This window comes from Micropterus dolomieu, linkage group LG02 (genome assembly GCF_021292245.1).
Source record: "Micropterus dolomieu isolate WLL.071019.BEF.003 ecotype Adirondacks linkage group LG02, ASM2129224v1, whole genome shotgun sequence".
Lineage (NCBI taxonomy): Eukaryota > Metazoa > Chordata > Actinopteri > Centrarchiformes > Centrarchidae > Micropterus > Micropterus dolomieu.
The window spans coordinates 29293406-29310550 of record NC_060151.1 but is presented as its reverse complement, the minus strand read 5'-3'; the positions used below and the strand labels follow the sequence as shown (position 1 = coordinate 29310550).

The 17145-nt window shown below is 39.8% G+C and overlaps 1 protein-coding gene across 1 annotated transcript in view; it reads right to left on the bottom strand.

Annotated features, from left to right (window-relative positions):
- The window catches only part of LOC123967414 (serine protease 33-like), a 14213-nt gene extending 4648 nt beyond the window's left edge, over positions 1–9565 (bottom strand). The window contains exons 1-6 of the mRNA XM_046043510.1: positions 9496–9565; positions 6779–6799; positions 6338–6500; positions 5026–5300; positions 534–679; positions 200–452 (exon numbers count right to left, since the gene is read on the bottom strand). Coding sequence (XP_045899466.1) covers positions 200–452; positions 534–679; positions 5026–5300; positions 6338–6500; positions 6779–6799; positions 9496–9550 — 913 coding nt within the window. The 5' untranslated portion in view covers positions 9551–9565. The remainder of the gene's footprint in view (positions 1–199; positions 453–533; positions 680–5025; positions 5301–6337; positions 6501–6778; positions 6800–9495) is intronic.
- Positions 9566–17145: the final 7580 nt, after the last annotated feature.

The window sequence follows — 17145 nt, the reverse complement described above, 5'->3', positions numbered from 1 at the left end:
CTCCACTGATTTTACACATGAAGTAAGTTTTTTCTCTTTACGAAGAGTGACCACAAATGTATAACTTTAACCATGGTGCTGCCATGAACTTCATGATGAACAGTAAATGAACACATCTCCATTCATACATTCTGGAAGAAGAAGAAGAAGAAGAAGAAGAAGAAAAATCTAATATTAAGCTTTCCAAGGCTAAATGTACCTTGGGGTATTGATAGTGGCAGGCCAGAACAGGTAACGCTGAGGTCACCGTCGGTCCCAGCGGAGGTAAAGGTGATGAAACCTGGTTGGTTGCTGGTGATCTGGCTGTTGATCCAGGACTGATACTGGGACACCCGGGTGTAGCCTGATGGGAGATTAGGCTGGGCACAGCCTCTACTACTGGTAAAAGTCACAATTCCCGCCTGGATCCAGCGACCGCCCTGCTTGCTCACCAGCGGACCTCCTCCATCCCCCTTAAAGGAGAGAAACATTTAGGAGAAGGAATCTTTGCAGAAGGTGAAATCTGACACAAACACAGGTGTAAAAATGCTCACGTGACAGGTGCCTTTTCCTCCAGCAGTTAACCCGGCACAGATCACGTTGTCTGTGATCGTACCCACTCCATAGTTACAGTTACACTCTCTGTTCCCCACAATCGGTTGCTGCACCTCCATTAGGTTTTGTGGGAAAGGAGGGGAAACTGGAGAGACACAAATTTGGTATAATAAGTGTTCATATCTTTAAAAATGGTTTTACACAAAATGGGCAGGTGGATCAAGCAAACATTCTCACTACTTGAACTTAAAGGACCATGCCAGCAGTTTTTCAATGTTTTAGCCCATTAAAGGCACAATTAGTAATTCTAGCGTTAAACCAGGACAAGGACTGGTCCACTACCAAACTTCAAAACACTCGCAGTAATTCAAATTAAATTTATATAATGCCAATTCATAACAAAGGTTATCTCATTTTACTTTTCATATAGAACAGGTTTAGACTGTCCTCTTTATATTATTATTAACATTTGACAACTGTGGCAAGAAAAGACTCCCTTTTTGGAGGTGTAGAGACCTCGAATGAAACCTTGCCTCAGGTTTGGTGGCCATCTGTCTCAACCAGTTGGGGTTGAGAGAGAGAGAGAGAGACAGAGAGAGCGTAGGATAGCAAAAGAGAGTGAGAGAGGACGAGGGGCTGATACAACACAATGTCCACATAGAACTACATAAACTGTAAAAGTGGTTGTGGTGCAGACAGGAAATGAAAAATGTTATTGATAATTTTACTAATATTGTATATAATAGGATTAATAATAATTGTAGCAGTGGCTGTCGAGCAGGAGGCCTGAAAGCACAGATCTAGACCCCACAGCTCCGGAGCCTGAAACACCTACAGAAAGCAACAGAAGCAGAGAGGAGAGGGACAAGAAATAAAACTAAAGGAGAGGGAAGAAGCTGAGTTACTACCATCCGAGAGATAGATAGAGAGATGGAGAGTGGAGCTCAGTGCATCATGGGAAACCCCCCGGCAGTCTAGGCCTATAGCAGCATAACTAAGGGATGGTTCAGGACTCACCTGAGCCAGCCCTAACTATAAGCTTTATCAAAGAGGAAAGTCTTAAGCCTACTCTTAAATGTGGAGATTAGTGCTGCATCGTTCAAAGAACGTTTCGTTCATTTGACCCAATCTTGTATATGACTCAGGAGGAACGGGTAGCCTGAGGGAGTAATTAGTTCATTTTCACGCATGCGTGAATAGTCTCGGACTCTTACGTTCACTCATCACACGGCAGCTGCATTGGCTCTGTCAGCACAGGAAACAGAATTGATTAGTTTACGACTCTCAACTGTGGGTCTCTAGGTTTGAGTTGTTCATTTGTCACATGACAGTTTGGCTACTGTGGAGCAGGAATTAACTATTCGTTCACCACTCACATGGGTCCTCAGGGTCTTTTGTTCACTCGGCAGCCTTAGTTTCTGCCAGCACCGGAGAATGAGAGGCAAGCAGGTTGTCAGGTAACAGTCACTGGACTGACATTATATATCTATTTTGTTAATTATGTGACATTTAATAAAGCATAACGTAATTAAATCATGTTAAAAAGGTGGTATTATGCTCATTTTCAGGTTGAAAATCTTAATTAGGGGTTGTACCAGAACAGGTTTACATGGTTTAATTTTCAAAAAACACCATATTTTCCTCATACTGCACATTGCTGCAGCTCCTCTTTTCACCCTGTGTGTGTTACGCTCCGCTCTTGAGCTACAGAGTGATGCATCTTACTTGTACAAAATCTTTGTTGGGAGTTGCACATGCGCAGTTCCCAGGTAAGGACTACTAGCCAATCAGAAGCAGAGAAGGGCGGGTTGAAAGAAACAAGGTAGTGTGATCCACATCAAAGCCGCTTCAGACTGCGACCGTAACCAGCAGATGGTATAAGTTACTCACAACAGTTAAGTCCACAACCACACAACATCATTGTTCCACATCTTACCATAAACCGCTACAAAAATCACCATATTTCAACTCAGTTTTACATAAAAATTGGCCAAACAATTTGAATGTTTGCTCAGTAGCTTTCGCGTCAGGTGTAATGTTAGCGTTATAGCTATAACTTCAGCTGTGTTAGCCAATGTTTACAACAACTCCGCATGTGAACAGTCTGTGAAGTTACGTTGCCGTGTTTATTTTAAATATAAATCACAACCAATAAAGCATACTTACAGGTTGTGATTGTGAATTTCCAGGCCCAAACAAACTCGGAGTTGCATCGTCTTAAGGACTAAACGTTGAACTGTTGCCGGTGTTGTGATGATCTAACGTTATGCTGCCCAGAGATAGTATGTATCAGCAGTCTGTCATGTTTTCACGTTACATTTTAGGATCCCTCAGCTCGCCTGGAACCTCGACGGAGGTGAGGTGATAGAAAAAAAGTACCTGGAAGCAGGTACAGGTACAACATTTCTACAATGGAAACCCAAACAAAGGCAAGTCGAGCCAAAGGGCCTCCGCTCAGACTAGCTTGGTTTGAGGGTGTGCCTGACCTCGCTAGCCGCCTGGCAAGCTTTATGACGCGATTTCATTGTGATGTCACAAGTAAAGGAAGTGAAGGGCTGGACTACAAACGAGCTGTTTTCAAGCAGTTCAGAGCAGAGTTTTCTGTGGGAGATGTGAACTCCCTTTGGGCTTTTTCACTTTGCAAACCTGTTACATGTACATAAAACATATATAAATCAATAATGGAGAGGGCAAAATCCAAAAAGCATAATACCACCTCTTTAAAGGTTCAGTGTGTAAGATTTAGTGGCATCTAGAATGAGGTTGCAAATTGCAAACCATATAATCACATAATAGATTAAGTTTATACAAACATTGACAAGGGAAACCTGTTACTTCTCTCTCCAAAACTGCCTGCCAGCAATAATATCTGGCACGCAGTCAGATTATGGTGCTTTGATACCAACAAAAAATTTAAATAAATGTTTGATGATTTAGATTTCAGTCATGACAGCAACAGTTAGTCACATAATCACTTCCTCAAGTGGTTTAGCCTTCAAAGAATGTTTTTTTTGCATCAGTGCTTTACTTCAAGTTGAACTGAAATTTGAAAAATTCTAAACAACATTAAAAAGAGTCTGTAGCCTGCTTGACCTCTTAAAGAGCCCGTAAAGCGTCCGTAGGTTAAAGCATGCGGATCAAACACTGAAACACTGCAGCACATGCTGTAATGTCAGCATGAGAAACTGCAGAATCCATTTGTCGAAGAGAAAAAAAAAATGATCTCAATATGTAATCAGTCTCACAACCTTCTAGTTGAGAGTCCTGCACTTTATCAACTGAGCTAACCGAACACCATGACAACAGTCTCAAATATTATGGCTTATATTCTCACCCACCATCTAATGCATGAAAAATTGCTTCTTATTACTTCTTCTTCTATGAACGTACATATTCAACGTAGTGATGAGCTAAGAAGAAGAATGTAGTGATGAAACGGGATCTGTAGAGCAGTTTGTCTGTTTTGGGCTACTGTAGAAACATGACGGCACGATACGGCGACGTCCATGTAAGGGGGGACCCACAGTTATGTAGATAGAAATGAGTCATTCTAAGGTAATAAAAATATAAAGTTTCATTGTGTAAGGTTATACACCACTGACAACATAGTTATGGATATTATATTGCTTTTCTGTCAATAAATCCTCAGAAATATTACACACTGGACCTTTAAATATGTGATAATTCAATACAGATGGGCTACATCTGAGGACTTGGCCTTTTAATTATTTAAGATCTCCTCCCTAAATCACAGAGGCTTCAGGGCTACCTGTTTAAATGTAATGCTGGGGTGGTAAGAAAAAAACTTCTTTTCAGCTGCAACGCCAGTGGAACAAGTCAGAATAAAATCTACAAATGTGGTGTGCGGTCCACATATACAGGGCAACTTCGAGTTAACCACAAAGATAACCTGCTCGAAGCAGTTTAGAGATGTGTAAATTGCCATGGCAGCAGACCTCAGGTAAAACCTTTCGTAGTACGGGTTAATCAGGAAGTTACTCATGAACTTACCTTGATAAGCCAGTTACCTCGCTTCGTAGTACAGGCCACTGATCTGTATCACATCTGTATCTCCCTGCCTCTGTGTGTGTGTGTGTTTGAGAGAGTCTTCCCTATCCTGAGTACCTGATGTGTGTCCCCTGGTTGTGCCCCACAACGCTTGTTTGCTCTTGTATAAATGGTTTTCAGTCCCTCTTCGGTCATTGCAGTATGTTGTGGGTTCTGCTTGTCTCTGTGAGGTTGCATTTACCAGTTTTATTTGAATTTAGTTTCGTCTAACAGATTATAACCTTCGTTTGAACTTTCTATCATGCTTCCATGGAAGTCACATTATTCTGCTTTTTGCTAATACACCTTGCAAACTGATGTCAGCTCTCCACTGTTGTGCGTTTGGGCACAAACCTGCTTATCACTCGATAAACATAGTTATAGGCACCACTGTAATCAGACTGTTTCTGAGAATAAATGTAATCCAGGTCTTTTCTGACCCACCTCCAGATCCAACATTGCCCCAGCCGGTGGACCAGGAGACAGTCCCCTTGTAGAAGGTGCTGCCTGTGGCTGCCAGACAGACGGGCTGAATGTAGGTGGTGAAAGTCACCGGAGAGGAGAGCTTCAGGAGGCAGATGTCGTTGTTAATATTTCCAGAGATAAAGTTGGGATGAATGATGATCTGTGATACTGTCCGAGACACTTGATTGGGGTTTATTCCCTGTAGACTCTGGAGACCCAGATACACAGTCAGAGTGCTCGTGCTTACGCCTGAACTGAGGTAATCAGAAGAGAAACAAAACAGTGCAAAGACATGAAAAGTACAACAATAGTCAAGAGCACTTAAACAAAGACTAAGTCGATTGTACGACCACGTCTGTGGAGTTATTACGGTTATAATGACATACGAACCACGTCTGCCGGCAAATATGAAACGATGCGGCAGCAGTCCCTGGGGATTTATTGATGGAATAATGTGTTTTGGAATTGACTGCGCAGCACTGAGCAGCAGTCAGCACCCACAAGCAACGCAACACTAAGTTACTCCAGCCGTTTCAGCGATGATTTGTTTGTCAGGTAACTTTTAATGGCTTGCCCAGAGACATTCAGTTTACTTTCTAGTTCACCAAGACATGCTGTTGTTGTGATGTTAGCTATAGCAGCAGGAGAGCTGTATCATTGCCTGGAGCTCATAGTTACATTACTTGCTGTGTCGTTGTTCACTCTGTATAATGGTGCTGGATTTCTACAGAATAGCTAACCACCCACCTTTATGATGCAGAGAAAAGTCATAGTTCATAATATTTATTCCTATATCAGGATATATATTGTTATGGAGATGTAAAATGATCTATATCGGGATGTGAGATTTTAATCATATTGCACAGCCCTAGTAGTCGGACTACAATCGGAAACCAGAACGCTTCAGATGCTAAACTTGCCTACAGGTAGAGCTACAAAAATTAACCCTAAAATGCATCCTAAACTCTTGCTGGAATAATCCTCTTTAATTTTCTCCCCTGCCTCTTAAACCAGCAGTATCCATCCTTTTTGGCTGATGACTCCTCAAAATGAATCATTGTCTGCTGCTGTACATCATCACAGGTCAAAACAACACAGATTTTCTCCTTGGATGGTGATATCCATATATTTTTATCTGTCCTGTCAATCCTCTCAAGAACCTGTCAGATTTAATTTGCGACCGCTTGGAGAGATTCCTGCCCCCAGGTTGGGAACCACTGCCTTAGACAGGCTGTTTACACCACTGCATGACATGTTGTTTATTTGTCGCCGCCCTACCCTCTCTGCTTACCTTGCGCAGCACTGAGCAGCAGTCATCACCCATTGATTGTTAATGAGGGTTCCTGCGCAGAAGTGGGACCCAGAGGTTCGCAGACTGGCCTGCCAGGGCCAGCTGCCTGGAGTGGCCACCTGTCCTCCAACAATCTTGGTGTTGAGTGTTGGCTTACCGCACACTGAGGAGAGAGACAAGACACAGTGGGGAAATAATAAAAATAAAGAAGCTATTGACAACATGTTTACACCCCAAAAACATTTTTAAAGTTTTTTGCTTAAAGGGATTTCTTTTAAATACTTTAACCTCATTATTATTCCCCATGTTTAACATGAACATCTAACACTGTAACATTGTAGTTAATCATAAAATATGGAAAAGCATAATAGGTCTCCTTTGAAATGTCCCAGTGAGAGACAGACAGGAAGTAAAAAAGTGAGCGTAGAAACGATGACTTACCACTTAGTTGTGACTGAGACTCTGAAAACATAAAACAAACAAAATATTTATGATACTAATTGTGTATTTATATATACTGATATGTCTTAGCTTTAGTTCACATAATTACTTTAATTGTATGCTTACAAAAAACTCAATTACAAGGACAGACTGAAAAGAATAAGAAAAGTTTTAAGGTGAATTTAAGTTGCAGATTAACAAATTCGGTGCCTCTAATTTTCAGATCAACCACAATTCAACTTAGCTTGCACTACACTAGATTTCTGGCTTGAAAAATATATACAAATAATACAAATGTATGAAAGATGTGGAATTTGAGGACCACCAGGTGCACATTTTAGACAGAGAAGATGGATGGTTTGAAAGAGGTGTCAAGGAAGCATCTACACCAGGGTCGAGAAGCCGTCATTGAACAGGGGAGGGGGTCTACGCCACCACTTATCCCCCACTTACAATGCTGTCCTTTCATCACTTCCCAGGAAACTCAACAAACGTAACCTATTGGCCTCAGGTGAAGATACCAACGTTGGTCGTTCAGTCTTGGCCACAGGTAGTCTTAATGACGGTAACGACTGTTGTCACAGCAACCAGGAACACTAACGACCCAGCGGTATCGATGACCCGGGCCAACGACCCCACTGAGGTTAAATAGCTGAGTTTCCCTGCCAGTCAGTCAGAACTGAAGAAGTCCTTTGGATGAGGGACGAAACGTCTTCCAGTATCTTCAACCAAGTCCAGTTGCCCTTGATTTTAACCTCCGTTGGATAACTATGACCTGGATGACTGAGAATCTTCATAAACAAAGATGTGGAATATTTTTAGGAATGTTGAAAAGCTGACACTAAACTACAGTGGTGGCTTTAATTTGCATGAAGAAGTATAAAGGACTAAAAAGACTGGGAAACATGGGGAATGTTCTAAATAATCCAATTTTAAGCTTGAATAGACCTCGTATTGCTAAAGTTTATAATTTTTTTTAGTATGAATGGGAATTCAACCTATAATGTTTGACAAATGTGGAGTGTTTTAAGGTTTGGTTGGAGTCTGCAGTTACTAGATAACACTGATATAAACAACTTTTACTTTCAGATGCAAAACTTCTGCATTTAACCCATCTGTGTAGGGGCCATTGTGCAGCATCCAGGAAGGAGCCAGGAGTACAGTGCCTTGCTCATGGGCACTTTACGCAATGGTCTATGCTGCACTTGATTTGTTGACCCTTCAGTTCACAAGCAAAGTCCCTTTAGACTGAGCTGACGTCGCCCACATTAATAAAATACTTGAAAAAAACGTGTGTGTGTGTATACGCCCCACTGACCTTATTATCCCAGTTTAAGCATCCTGCAGTGCTTTCAGAGACACATACAATATGAACAGACTTGTTTTTCCTTATACTGTATGGTCGGACTCGTTTGTTGTTAACATACAGTGACCATTGGGGGGGTTTATTTTGAAACTTTACTTACGTTACTGTCTCGGGACTGTCTGGGGCTTTTGTTTTGAAAAATAAGATCCATCCCTAGTTCCCTGTTAAGATGAATTTACTCTACAGGGCCTATTTTTTGAAAAACTGTCATTTCCTGAGTTCACTATTAAGTACAGTTACTGTCGGGGTCATTTTTAAAAATTAGGTCAATCTAATGTTGCCAGTTAAGAAACAATTACTTTGTGGGGCTTTTACTTTGGAAAACTAGGTTGAGCCTTATCTTCCTGTTTCCATAGAGACCATTGGGGGATTTTATTTTGAGAAGCCTTGCTCATCTTGACTCTTCTGTTATGATAAGGTTTCCACATTGGTTTTAACAGGGCGTAACTTTCATCACCTCAGAAAACAGAGAGAGAAGATTTACCTGGGGTGCCCTCAGCACACATGTAGGCATGACTGAAGTAAACTCTTTAAATGTGCATGTGACACCAATGATTAATCAGTTCATTTTAATTCAGTTATAAACCCCTGGACTTTAATAGCTTCTGTGTTTCAGAAGGTTTCAATCAGCACAACATGAGGTTGTGCTGATTCTGGGGTCGCTGAAACTGTACTGTAAAAATTACAGCTTTATTAATCACAAAGGTATATGCAAGAAGGAAAGGTCCAAATGTATGTCTCAAAGATTGAATGCAAATAGTGACTGTCAGGAAAAATAGCATTTACATCACTCAGCTGCTTCCTGAATTCTTTTTTATAATTATCTGCTAATAGAACAATTACAGTGAAGCAGTCCTTGGAAATTAATGTATGTTATTTCACTTTATGCATCCAGGCTAAGTTTTAAATCAGTCTAAACAAAGCCATGAGTTCAGTGCAAAACTATTTTTATTCCATTACATTTATCTGATTTCTATAAAATGCTCACATGCAGATTAATGTGTTTTGAAACACGTCATAAATACATTTGGCTAGTTTTGCAATTTAATTTTCTTTTCCACAAACATCTTAACAGATTACATAATGACTTTTAGATGTTAAAGAGTTTTAGAGAATTTACTCATCCTGGACTTTTCTTACTTTTTTTCTCCTTCTCTTGTAGATTTGATAATTTTCATAAATTGATGTAAATATTGTTTCAGTGCAACAGGATCCACTGAGCACTTTGGTTTTGTACATTTTAATTTCAATACAGGATCTGCACTTTCATGTAATACTGATTTATTTAACAACTTCTCTTACTTCATTAAAAGATTCTTGATCCTCTGTGCACAGTGAGGAGGGTTCTTACCTTGTGTCAGGAGAGTCAGCAGAGTTGCCACACAGATCACTTTGTAGAAAGCCATCGCTGCAAGTCCATATCATCAGAAATGCACCTGCTTTAATGCCCTTCTTCTCTCTCTCTCCCTCCCTCCCTCTCTACCTCCAACTCCAGCCGAAATGTCCATTGACACACCCAACATCTCACCTATCACCTGTTTCACAAAACATCAAAAATGTCATAAATGTACATTTAGTCAAGTTCTGTTCTTAAGTATAACATTTGAGTACTTGAAAAACTTTTCACCACCTGTAGTAACTAATAACGTTTAGATTAGAGATTAGAGATTTAGATTAAGATTTTATATTAAAAACAAACATGATAAACCTTAAAAAATACAATGCATTGTCACATATTAAACCTTTTTGTCTTTATGATAATTATAGCTTTATATGCTTTAAATCCATAATTACTAACCAATTTGTCTGCCTTCTCTTTCTGTGGATCTGACACCTCACATATCTGTTAAGTTATGAATATGATTTGGATTGTGATATAAAAGATATTAATAGGCCCAAATACGTGATGTCATGTTTCACTTTGACACTAAGCCTAAATCTTCCAAGCTGGGATTTCAGGGATCAGATGGCCTATTGGTGATCTCGAGTAGCCATAATTGGACGATATGAAAAACGAAGAGATTGCCCAACTCTAGTTGTAGCTGGACAAAGTGGATCTAATTTCAAATGCTTCATTTCCTGCTGGGAAAAAAACCCTGCACACATTTCAAATAATGAGAAATAAACTAGTCAAACAGGCTCAGGCTTCCTGTAAACAAATGAACTGGATTTATTGTAAGCCACATGCATCCATCACATTAAGAATGTTTCTAGGGTTTGTAAAGCTAACAAGAAAAAAATAGCCATTAAATAGGACTTTCTGAAAAAGTGCTTGGATCCTTTACTTAAGTAAAAGTACCAACGTAAAACAATGTAAACATTCACCATTACAAGTGAAAATCGTGTTTTGATTCAGTGAACTTCTGTGAGATTTCTGTTATCAGAGCACTGTGCCATATATTTAATAGAAAGATATCTAGTGTGTCCTCTATAGCAGTACAGCTGACCGCATTTACACACACAGTACACAGGCTTTTGAATACATACGTGGCTACCAGTATATAAGTGTGTTCAGTCTTGTTTTATGCAGTCTATGGTTCAGTGTCAACAAACAGTAAAGCCCTGAGACGTAAAAAATCAAAACTCCAAAATCACTAAATATATTTGTTCATGAAGTCACCTGTCTGTCACGAGGAACAACAGAACGACTGTGGGAATGTTACAGTGGGTAACTCATGATGATCTGGTTTACAATGTATTTAATTTAGCCTAATTCATTTTATCAGTGTGCTGCCTGTTTGACTGGAATACTAGAAAAAAATATGTGGTGGAACATCTCAATCACAATTAATTAGGTTAAAAGTCAACAGGTTTTAAAAATGATTGGATATAAAAAGATCATCTCTTCAGTCTTTCTGAAGTGAAGGGATTACCACTCTGTGAAAGACTGAAAAATTAAGTATGATGATTTTCACAGTAAAATTGCAAATAACCTGGGGATTCTGTACATCAAAGCATTATAAGATTCATAGAGTCGGAAGAAATCTCAGGACACATAGGTCAAACAATATTGAATGCCGTGATCTTCGGCTCTTCAGACAGCACTGCATCAGAAACAGACACGATTCTGAGGAACATTTTCAAAAACCATTGTCTGTGAACACAGTTCGTCACTGCATCCAAAAATGTAACTCTACCATGCAGAGGAAACTGTATGTAAACCAGATCCAGATACACCACCACCTTCTGTGGGCCCGAGCTCATTTAAGATGACTGAGGCGAAGTGGATAAAACTGCATTGTGGTCTGACAAGTCAAAATTTGTGTCCACACGCGCCACCAGCTAAGCACGGATGAATGAAAATGGAAGGATTCGAGGAAGTGGTTCCCCAATCACATGCAGCTGACTGCACCCTGTGTGTGATCCCAGAATAGAACACAGAGGGTGATGTTTACAGGAAATTCTTTCAGATCAGGACCTGGTTTGACACAATAAGATGCAGAAATGTTTAAAGATGCTGTCCCTGCCCTTTTCCCTGTCCCTGAGAAGTGCTTCCTTTAAACAATCTGCTGTCCAGTCTGTTTTAGGTTATCTCTTTTCATTGTCTTTTTTTTTGTAAACTTACTCTTTAAAGTTTCTGATTGTCTGAGACTAAAAGCTGCCTGTTACTGGAAAGCCACACTCTTTTACTCAGGTACCCAAATGTCCAGTTGGTACGTGCTTCGATTACCATGGTTGTTAATCATGTAATTAATATTAGGAGCATTTATTATTGAAGGGTCTTGTTCCTACTTACTGTTATTTGAACCCATTTTCCGTAGTGTTTAAATAACCCCAGAATGTAATAAAGAATGAACCTTTTAGGGTTTTTTCTTTTAAATTTAGAATAAGCTGTCTCTTGTTTAAAATTTTGGGGGTTTGTTTAAGTGTTATGAGGACCTAGAAACCGGGTGCCTGGGAAAAGATTGTTCACAGATCTATATTATCTCTAAATTCTTACGTGTTTCTGTTAAATGTTAATAAAGCTAGTAGTCTGAGGAAATCCTTTCCTGTTTACAAAAAGCCTTTGTTCAACAATCACACGTTCTTTTAGTTTTTTCTTTCCAGTCGCAATTCATTCACACAAGGCTGTTTTCAATTCTCACTAAATTTTTTCATACTTCTGTGGTAAACACATTCAGCATTCAACAATACTGTATATTTACTTTGTATTCACCTAGAATAGCAACCTTAAGTAAAATAATGTTTTTTAAAAATGTTTTATTTTATTTTATTGTGAGTCCTATGACTCACACTCCTCTATTTTACTGTGGGTCCCAGACCCAAAAGAACTGTGCAACAGTAGGTCCCAGACCTATAAGAAATCCACCGTCCCACAGTGATTTCTTGACTAGTACTTTTAACACAGAGCTTTGCCGATTCACCCAGCGGCCCCAGGCCCGACCTGCTGACACGTCTGTCACGCTCACCCTGAGAGGTAGCGAGAATCATTCCACTTGAACAGTCTTCCCACCAAAAACAGTGTTGCCAGTCACCAGGTTCTTTGAGGATCAAAGCGGTGAGCGAGCCTCAGACACTCAGGCGTCAGGCCCTCAACGTCTCACCTGTATTTTGAAGTCCAGAGTCCCAGACTCCAGCCGTGCACGGTTTTACCTTCAGCTCCGAGTGTCAGAGTCCTCACGCGTGTGATGAGTCGACAACGCCAAATTGTGATGGCAATTCGAGTTTTCAGATAAACAGCTCAGGCAAACACTTGAATGAATTTTATTCAAGTCTTCTGCAGAAGGACTCACAGCAACACACATACGCCGTGTACTTGTATGCTCGAATGAGTGAGGAGAGCTCCATGAGCCTGTTATTTATCTAGCTTTAGGGTCAATTACATCATTCCACAGAGACACATTGTTCCAGAAGTCTGGATAACACAGAGAACAGAGATATTTTGACTGTTACGTTTACACAGATTCAGTGCCACATCACAGATGAGTCTCCCTGAGTCCAGGGTTACATGCAATATGTTTGGAATTCCCATTACATCTGTTTTAAAACAATAGTCAGGTTCCTACGGGTGTTGCTTACTGTAATAACTCTGTGCTTTTCCTACAGTGACAGTTTAAAAAGTGATTCTGTGATGGAATTCATTGAAGTTACACCAAGTGAAGGAAAGAAATACTGCCTTGTTATTGTTGTGATCAGTAAATTGTCTGAAGTTTTCCCTCTGCTGAACAGGAAGCCAGGTCATTGGTCAAAGCTCTACTAACCGAGAGGTGAGGCGTTCCAGCAGTCACTGCCCTTAACAGGGTGCCGGTGCTGTAACACTGTAATTGTAAAGAAACCAGCCTTATGAAAACACACCCTCCCTCCAGCAATAGCGTGCCAAGCTCCAACAAACAACAAGTGACGTTCAGAGGGAAGCTCTGTCTCACCTACAATGGTTCAACTATGAAACCCATTTGTTCGAGACCATTGCACCCATTGTGTTTGCTGTGGAATGAGGAAAGTCAGGAAATAAAAAGATTGTGTTTACAGCATGTTTTCTGAAAAGAGAGGCTGCGCTGTTTTGTTTCTCTTTCTCCTTTTCAATCTGAGCTGTTTGAAGGGGTGTGTCCACTTGTGACAAAGCTAAGCCTGCTGAATTGAAATGGATGGATTCGAGGAAGTCAGATCTGTGTATGGGGAGAATAGATAGATGAAAAGACAGTATTCACATGGACCGGTCCGGATAAAAGAATGTTAAAGTAGTTCCTGGTTCTTCACACCCCATCGTTAAACATTCACCTGTGAAAATGACTGACCTGTTTGAGGTATATATATATATATATAAATAAAAAAGATGCCACACATCTGATAGTTCACCCAAAGACAGATTTTTGATGATTTGTTGAATTTGATGATGTGTGATACAATATGCACTCTAACAAGAAGCACTTAAAGGTAATAAACCTGTTTTTGATTTTGTTTCCACAGTGAGTTGGCTGAAAATCCATCACAAGGAGCATGCAAATTTGACACCATTGTGATGCTATTTTATTCCTCACAACAGCCACAAGGCTAGTCTTTCTAAATTTGTATTTGCTCAAACACAAGCGACATATCTTTGACATGTGATCACAGCAGAAGGCAAATCTCTCTCCAAACAATAACCTATCTGATTTAAAACCAATAATCATACACAAAAATAGAAAAAGTTGATGAGCTTTGAAGGAAAGACATCATATTGTAGACAGTGAATCCCAAATTATTCTCTTCCATGATTCATGCTAAAAATCCAATAGAGCTTTCAATGAATAAAAGGGCTATTTACAGTTTGCAGCCAGGAGGCTAGGGTGCACACCTGTCCCCAGTTTACAATCAGTGGGAGCGCAGGAGCTGGTATAAGGAGCAGAGAGCAGGCAGACTGGGTGTGGAGAGTGTGGAGCGCAGACGGCATGGAGAGCTAGGTGAGGCTGTTGTGCAGCAAGTGACAAGTCTGAACCTTGTGGTGGGGTTCATTATTGTATCGTGTTGTTTTCTCATTTGTGGCATTTGTGGGCGCTTCCTTGTTTTTGGGAAGTTGGTTTTTGTAGACCCTCCATGAGGGTACCTTAGCATATTTTTCTTTATTGTAAATAAAACGGCGTATGTCCTGTAAAATCTGTCTCCTGGCTTCCTTCAACCTGGAATGATTCTATTATTGTCACTAACCTCCTCCTCACCCTGCAGTGTGTTCACATATTTAGATAAATTACATCATAAATCATGAGTGTGACTGAAAAAATGTATCTATGGGCTGATATTTGTGTCAGTGGAAACTATTCTATTATAACTGCATTAAAAAAACTCAATTGAACAGCATAATTTGAATTTGTACTGTTTAACCTGAATAACTACTGAAAAACTGAATCTGTATAGTTTCATTTGGAATTGAATTTATTAGTTAACTGATTTCCAATAAACTTGAAACTGAATGCAATATTGTGAAACTCAATTCAGTTGCACTTGAAACTGTATTTGAGCCTCGCTAAAAATAAAACCCTTTTAGTGATTTTTACTTTCAGTTCTATCAATTCAAATTTGGTTCTCTCAATTCAATTGCAATCCACAAGATTCACTTTCAAGGTCAGCGACACCTGAAGGTCTTTGAGGAATAGCAATTGAGTGCAGATGCAGATGGGTATCGCTACTCGGTACCTTTGTGGTATCGACCGAAACAGCCCGGTATCAAATAGAATCGAAACGTCTCCAGTCAAACCATTACTTCATTCAATAAATTTGTAACCACACACACATAAATTACTATTTGTATGGTTTTGCTTGCAGCCAAACACACAAGCAACACAAAGTAAGAAGACAAGAGCATGTCTGCACCATAAACTATATAAAAAAAAGGAGTGCATGCGCCAAGTGCATGTGTGATTTTAACAACTACTCACCTTCTGTTTGAAAGGGTGCCACTGGTTAAGTCTGTTGAATTGAAATGAAAGGATTCGAGGAAGTCGGGCTAAAAGAATGTTGAATTAGTCCCTGTCATAGATCTATTAAACCTTATCATTAAACATTCCAGTTCAGTGGGCATGACATCAGTATAAGTATGACATGGGCCTGAAAAAAGATGCCACACATCTGATAGTTCACCAAAAGTCAGATTTTTGATGATTTGTTGATTCTGATGATGTGTGAGACAATAGAACAAGAATCAAGAATACCTTGAAGGTCTTTAACCTGTTTTTGTTTCCACAGTGCGTCGCAGTGTGTTTCAAGTCGGGCAGAGACCAAAACAATATGATTCACAGATTACTTAACGTTAACCAGCTGCCAAGTATCAGTGACAGTACCGCTCTGTTACAGTTCCAGTGTAAAATAAATATAGTAATGACTAGGGGTGTGACGAGACACTTAACCCACGAGACCAGATTTGAGACTGGGTTCACGAGAACTATTTTTAAGAAATCTTTAATACTGAATTCTATATATATATATATATATATATATATATATATATATATATTAAAGACTTTCCTGCATTCTGATTAATTTTTCTGCACCAGTTTATGGTGAAAATGTTTTTATTTATGTAAAGAGAAACACAAAATTTTGCTGACAGGTGACAATTCAAACTCTTCAGCCTAACTATAACAGTATGTAAGTCAGTGCAGCTCTCAGTCATTCTGTGCTGCTATCAGATCTGTTTCTCCTGTAGATCAATTTAATATCATCCCTGCTGATTCATGATTTGGTCTTCTCTCCTCTTTTGTGTCTTTGTTTGGGGGAGTAACCTCTTTAAATGTGATTGTGGCACCTTTTCACCTCAATAATAAATTATTTAATTTCAATTTAGTTAGACTGGACTTCATTAGCTCCTGTGTATCAACAGCCTTCTGCTCATGTTCAAAACTTTCTGCACATCTGTGTTCTCTGACATGTCCAGAAAAAAGTCACAATATTACCAGACTAACGTACTAACGTAATGAGAAGGCCACCTGCCCTTTACGCTACGGCGCATTACGTTTTTGACCCGCTGGTAGTAACGTTATCCCCTTCAGACCGTTTGACAGATGCAGTTTGGGACTGCATGCAAATGAAACACTTCTGATCAGGCAGAAATCTGACCACAAATCCACACACGTTAACTTCAGCAGCTCATTAAGCGCTCACAATCTCAAAATGAGCTAGGCTGCGCTTCAGTTTTTAAATGTTCATGTTGCAAAACTGTACCAGCTAAGTTATCACTCGTCACAGCGTGAGTGGTGTGGTTGAGTTGATAACTATCAGGGCGTACGCCGGTGTTGCATCAGTTGGGCGTAGTTGATTCGCTCTGTGAGTCTCAGTCAGTTATAATTACATTTGTATTTCACTGTGTGAGAAAATTAATGTGTGGCTTGACAGCATGTGAAAAATGTCAGTCTCGCCAGAAATATTTTTACTTGACAAGAAACAACCGGAGTAGACAAAGAAACATGACGTTAGGTCGCAAAAAAAGTTCAACTAGATTTAAACTCGAAGATTTGGCCGGAGCAATTACACCACGGGAGGTAAAATGACAAACTGGTGAAGAGTGGAGGAAGAGTGTTTCACTGGTTGA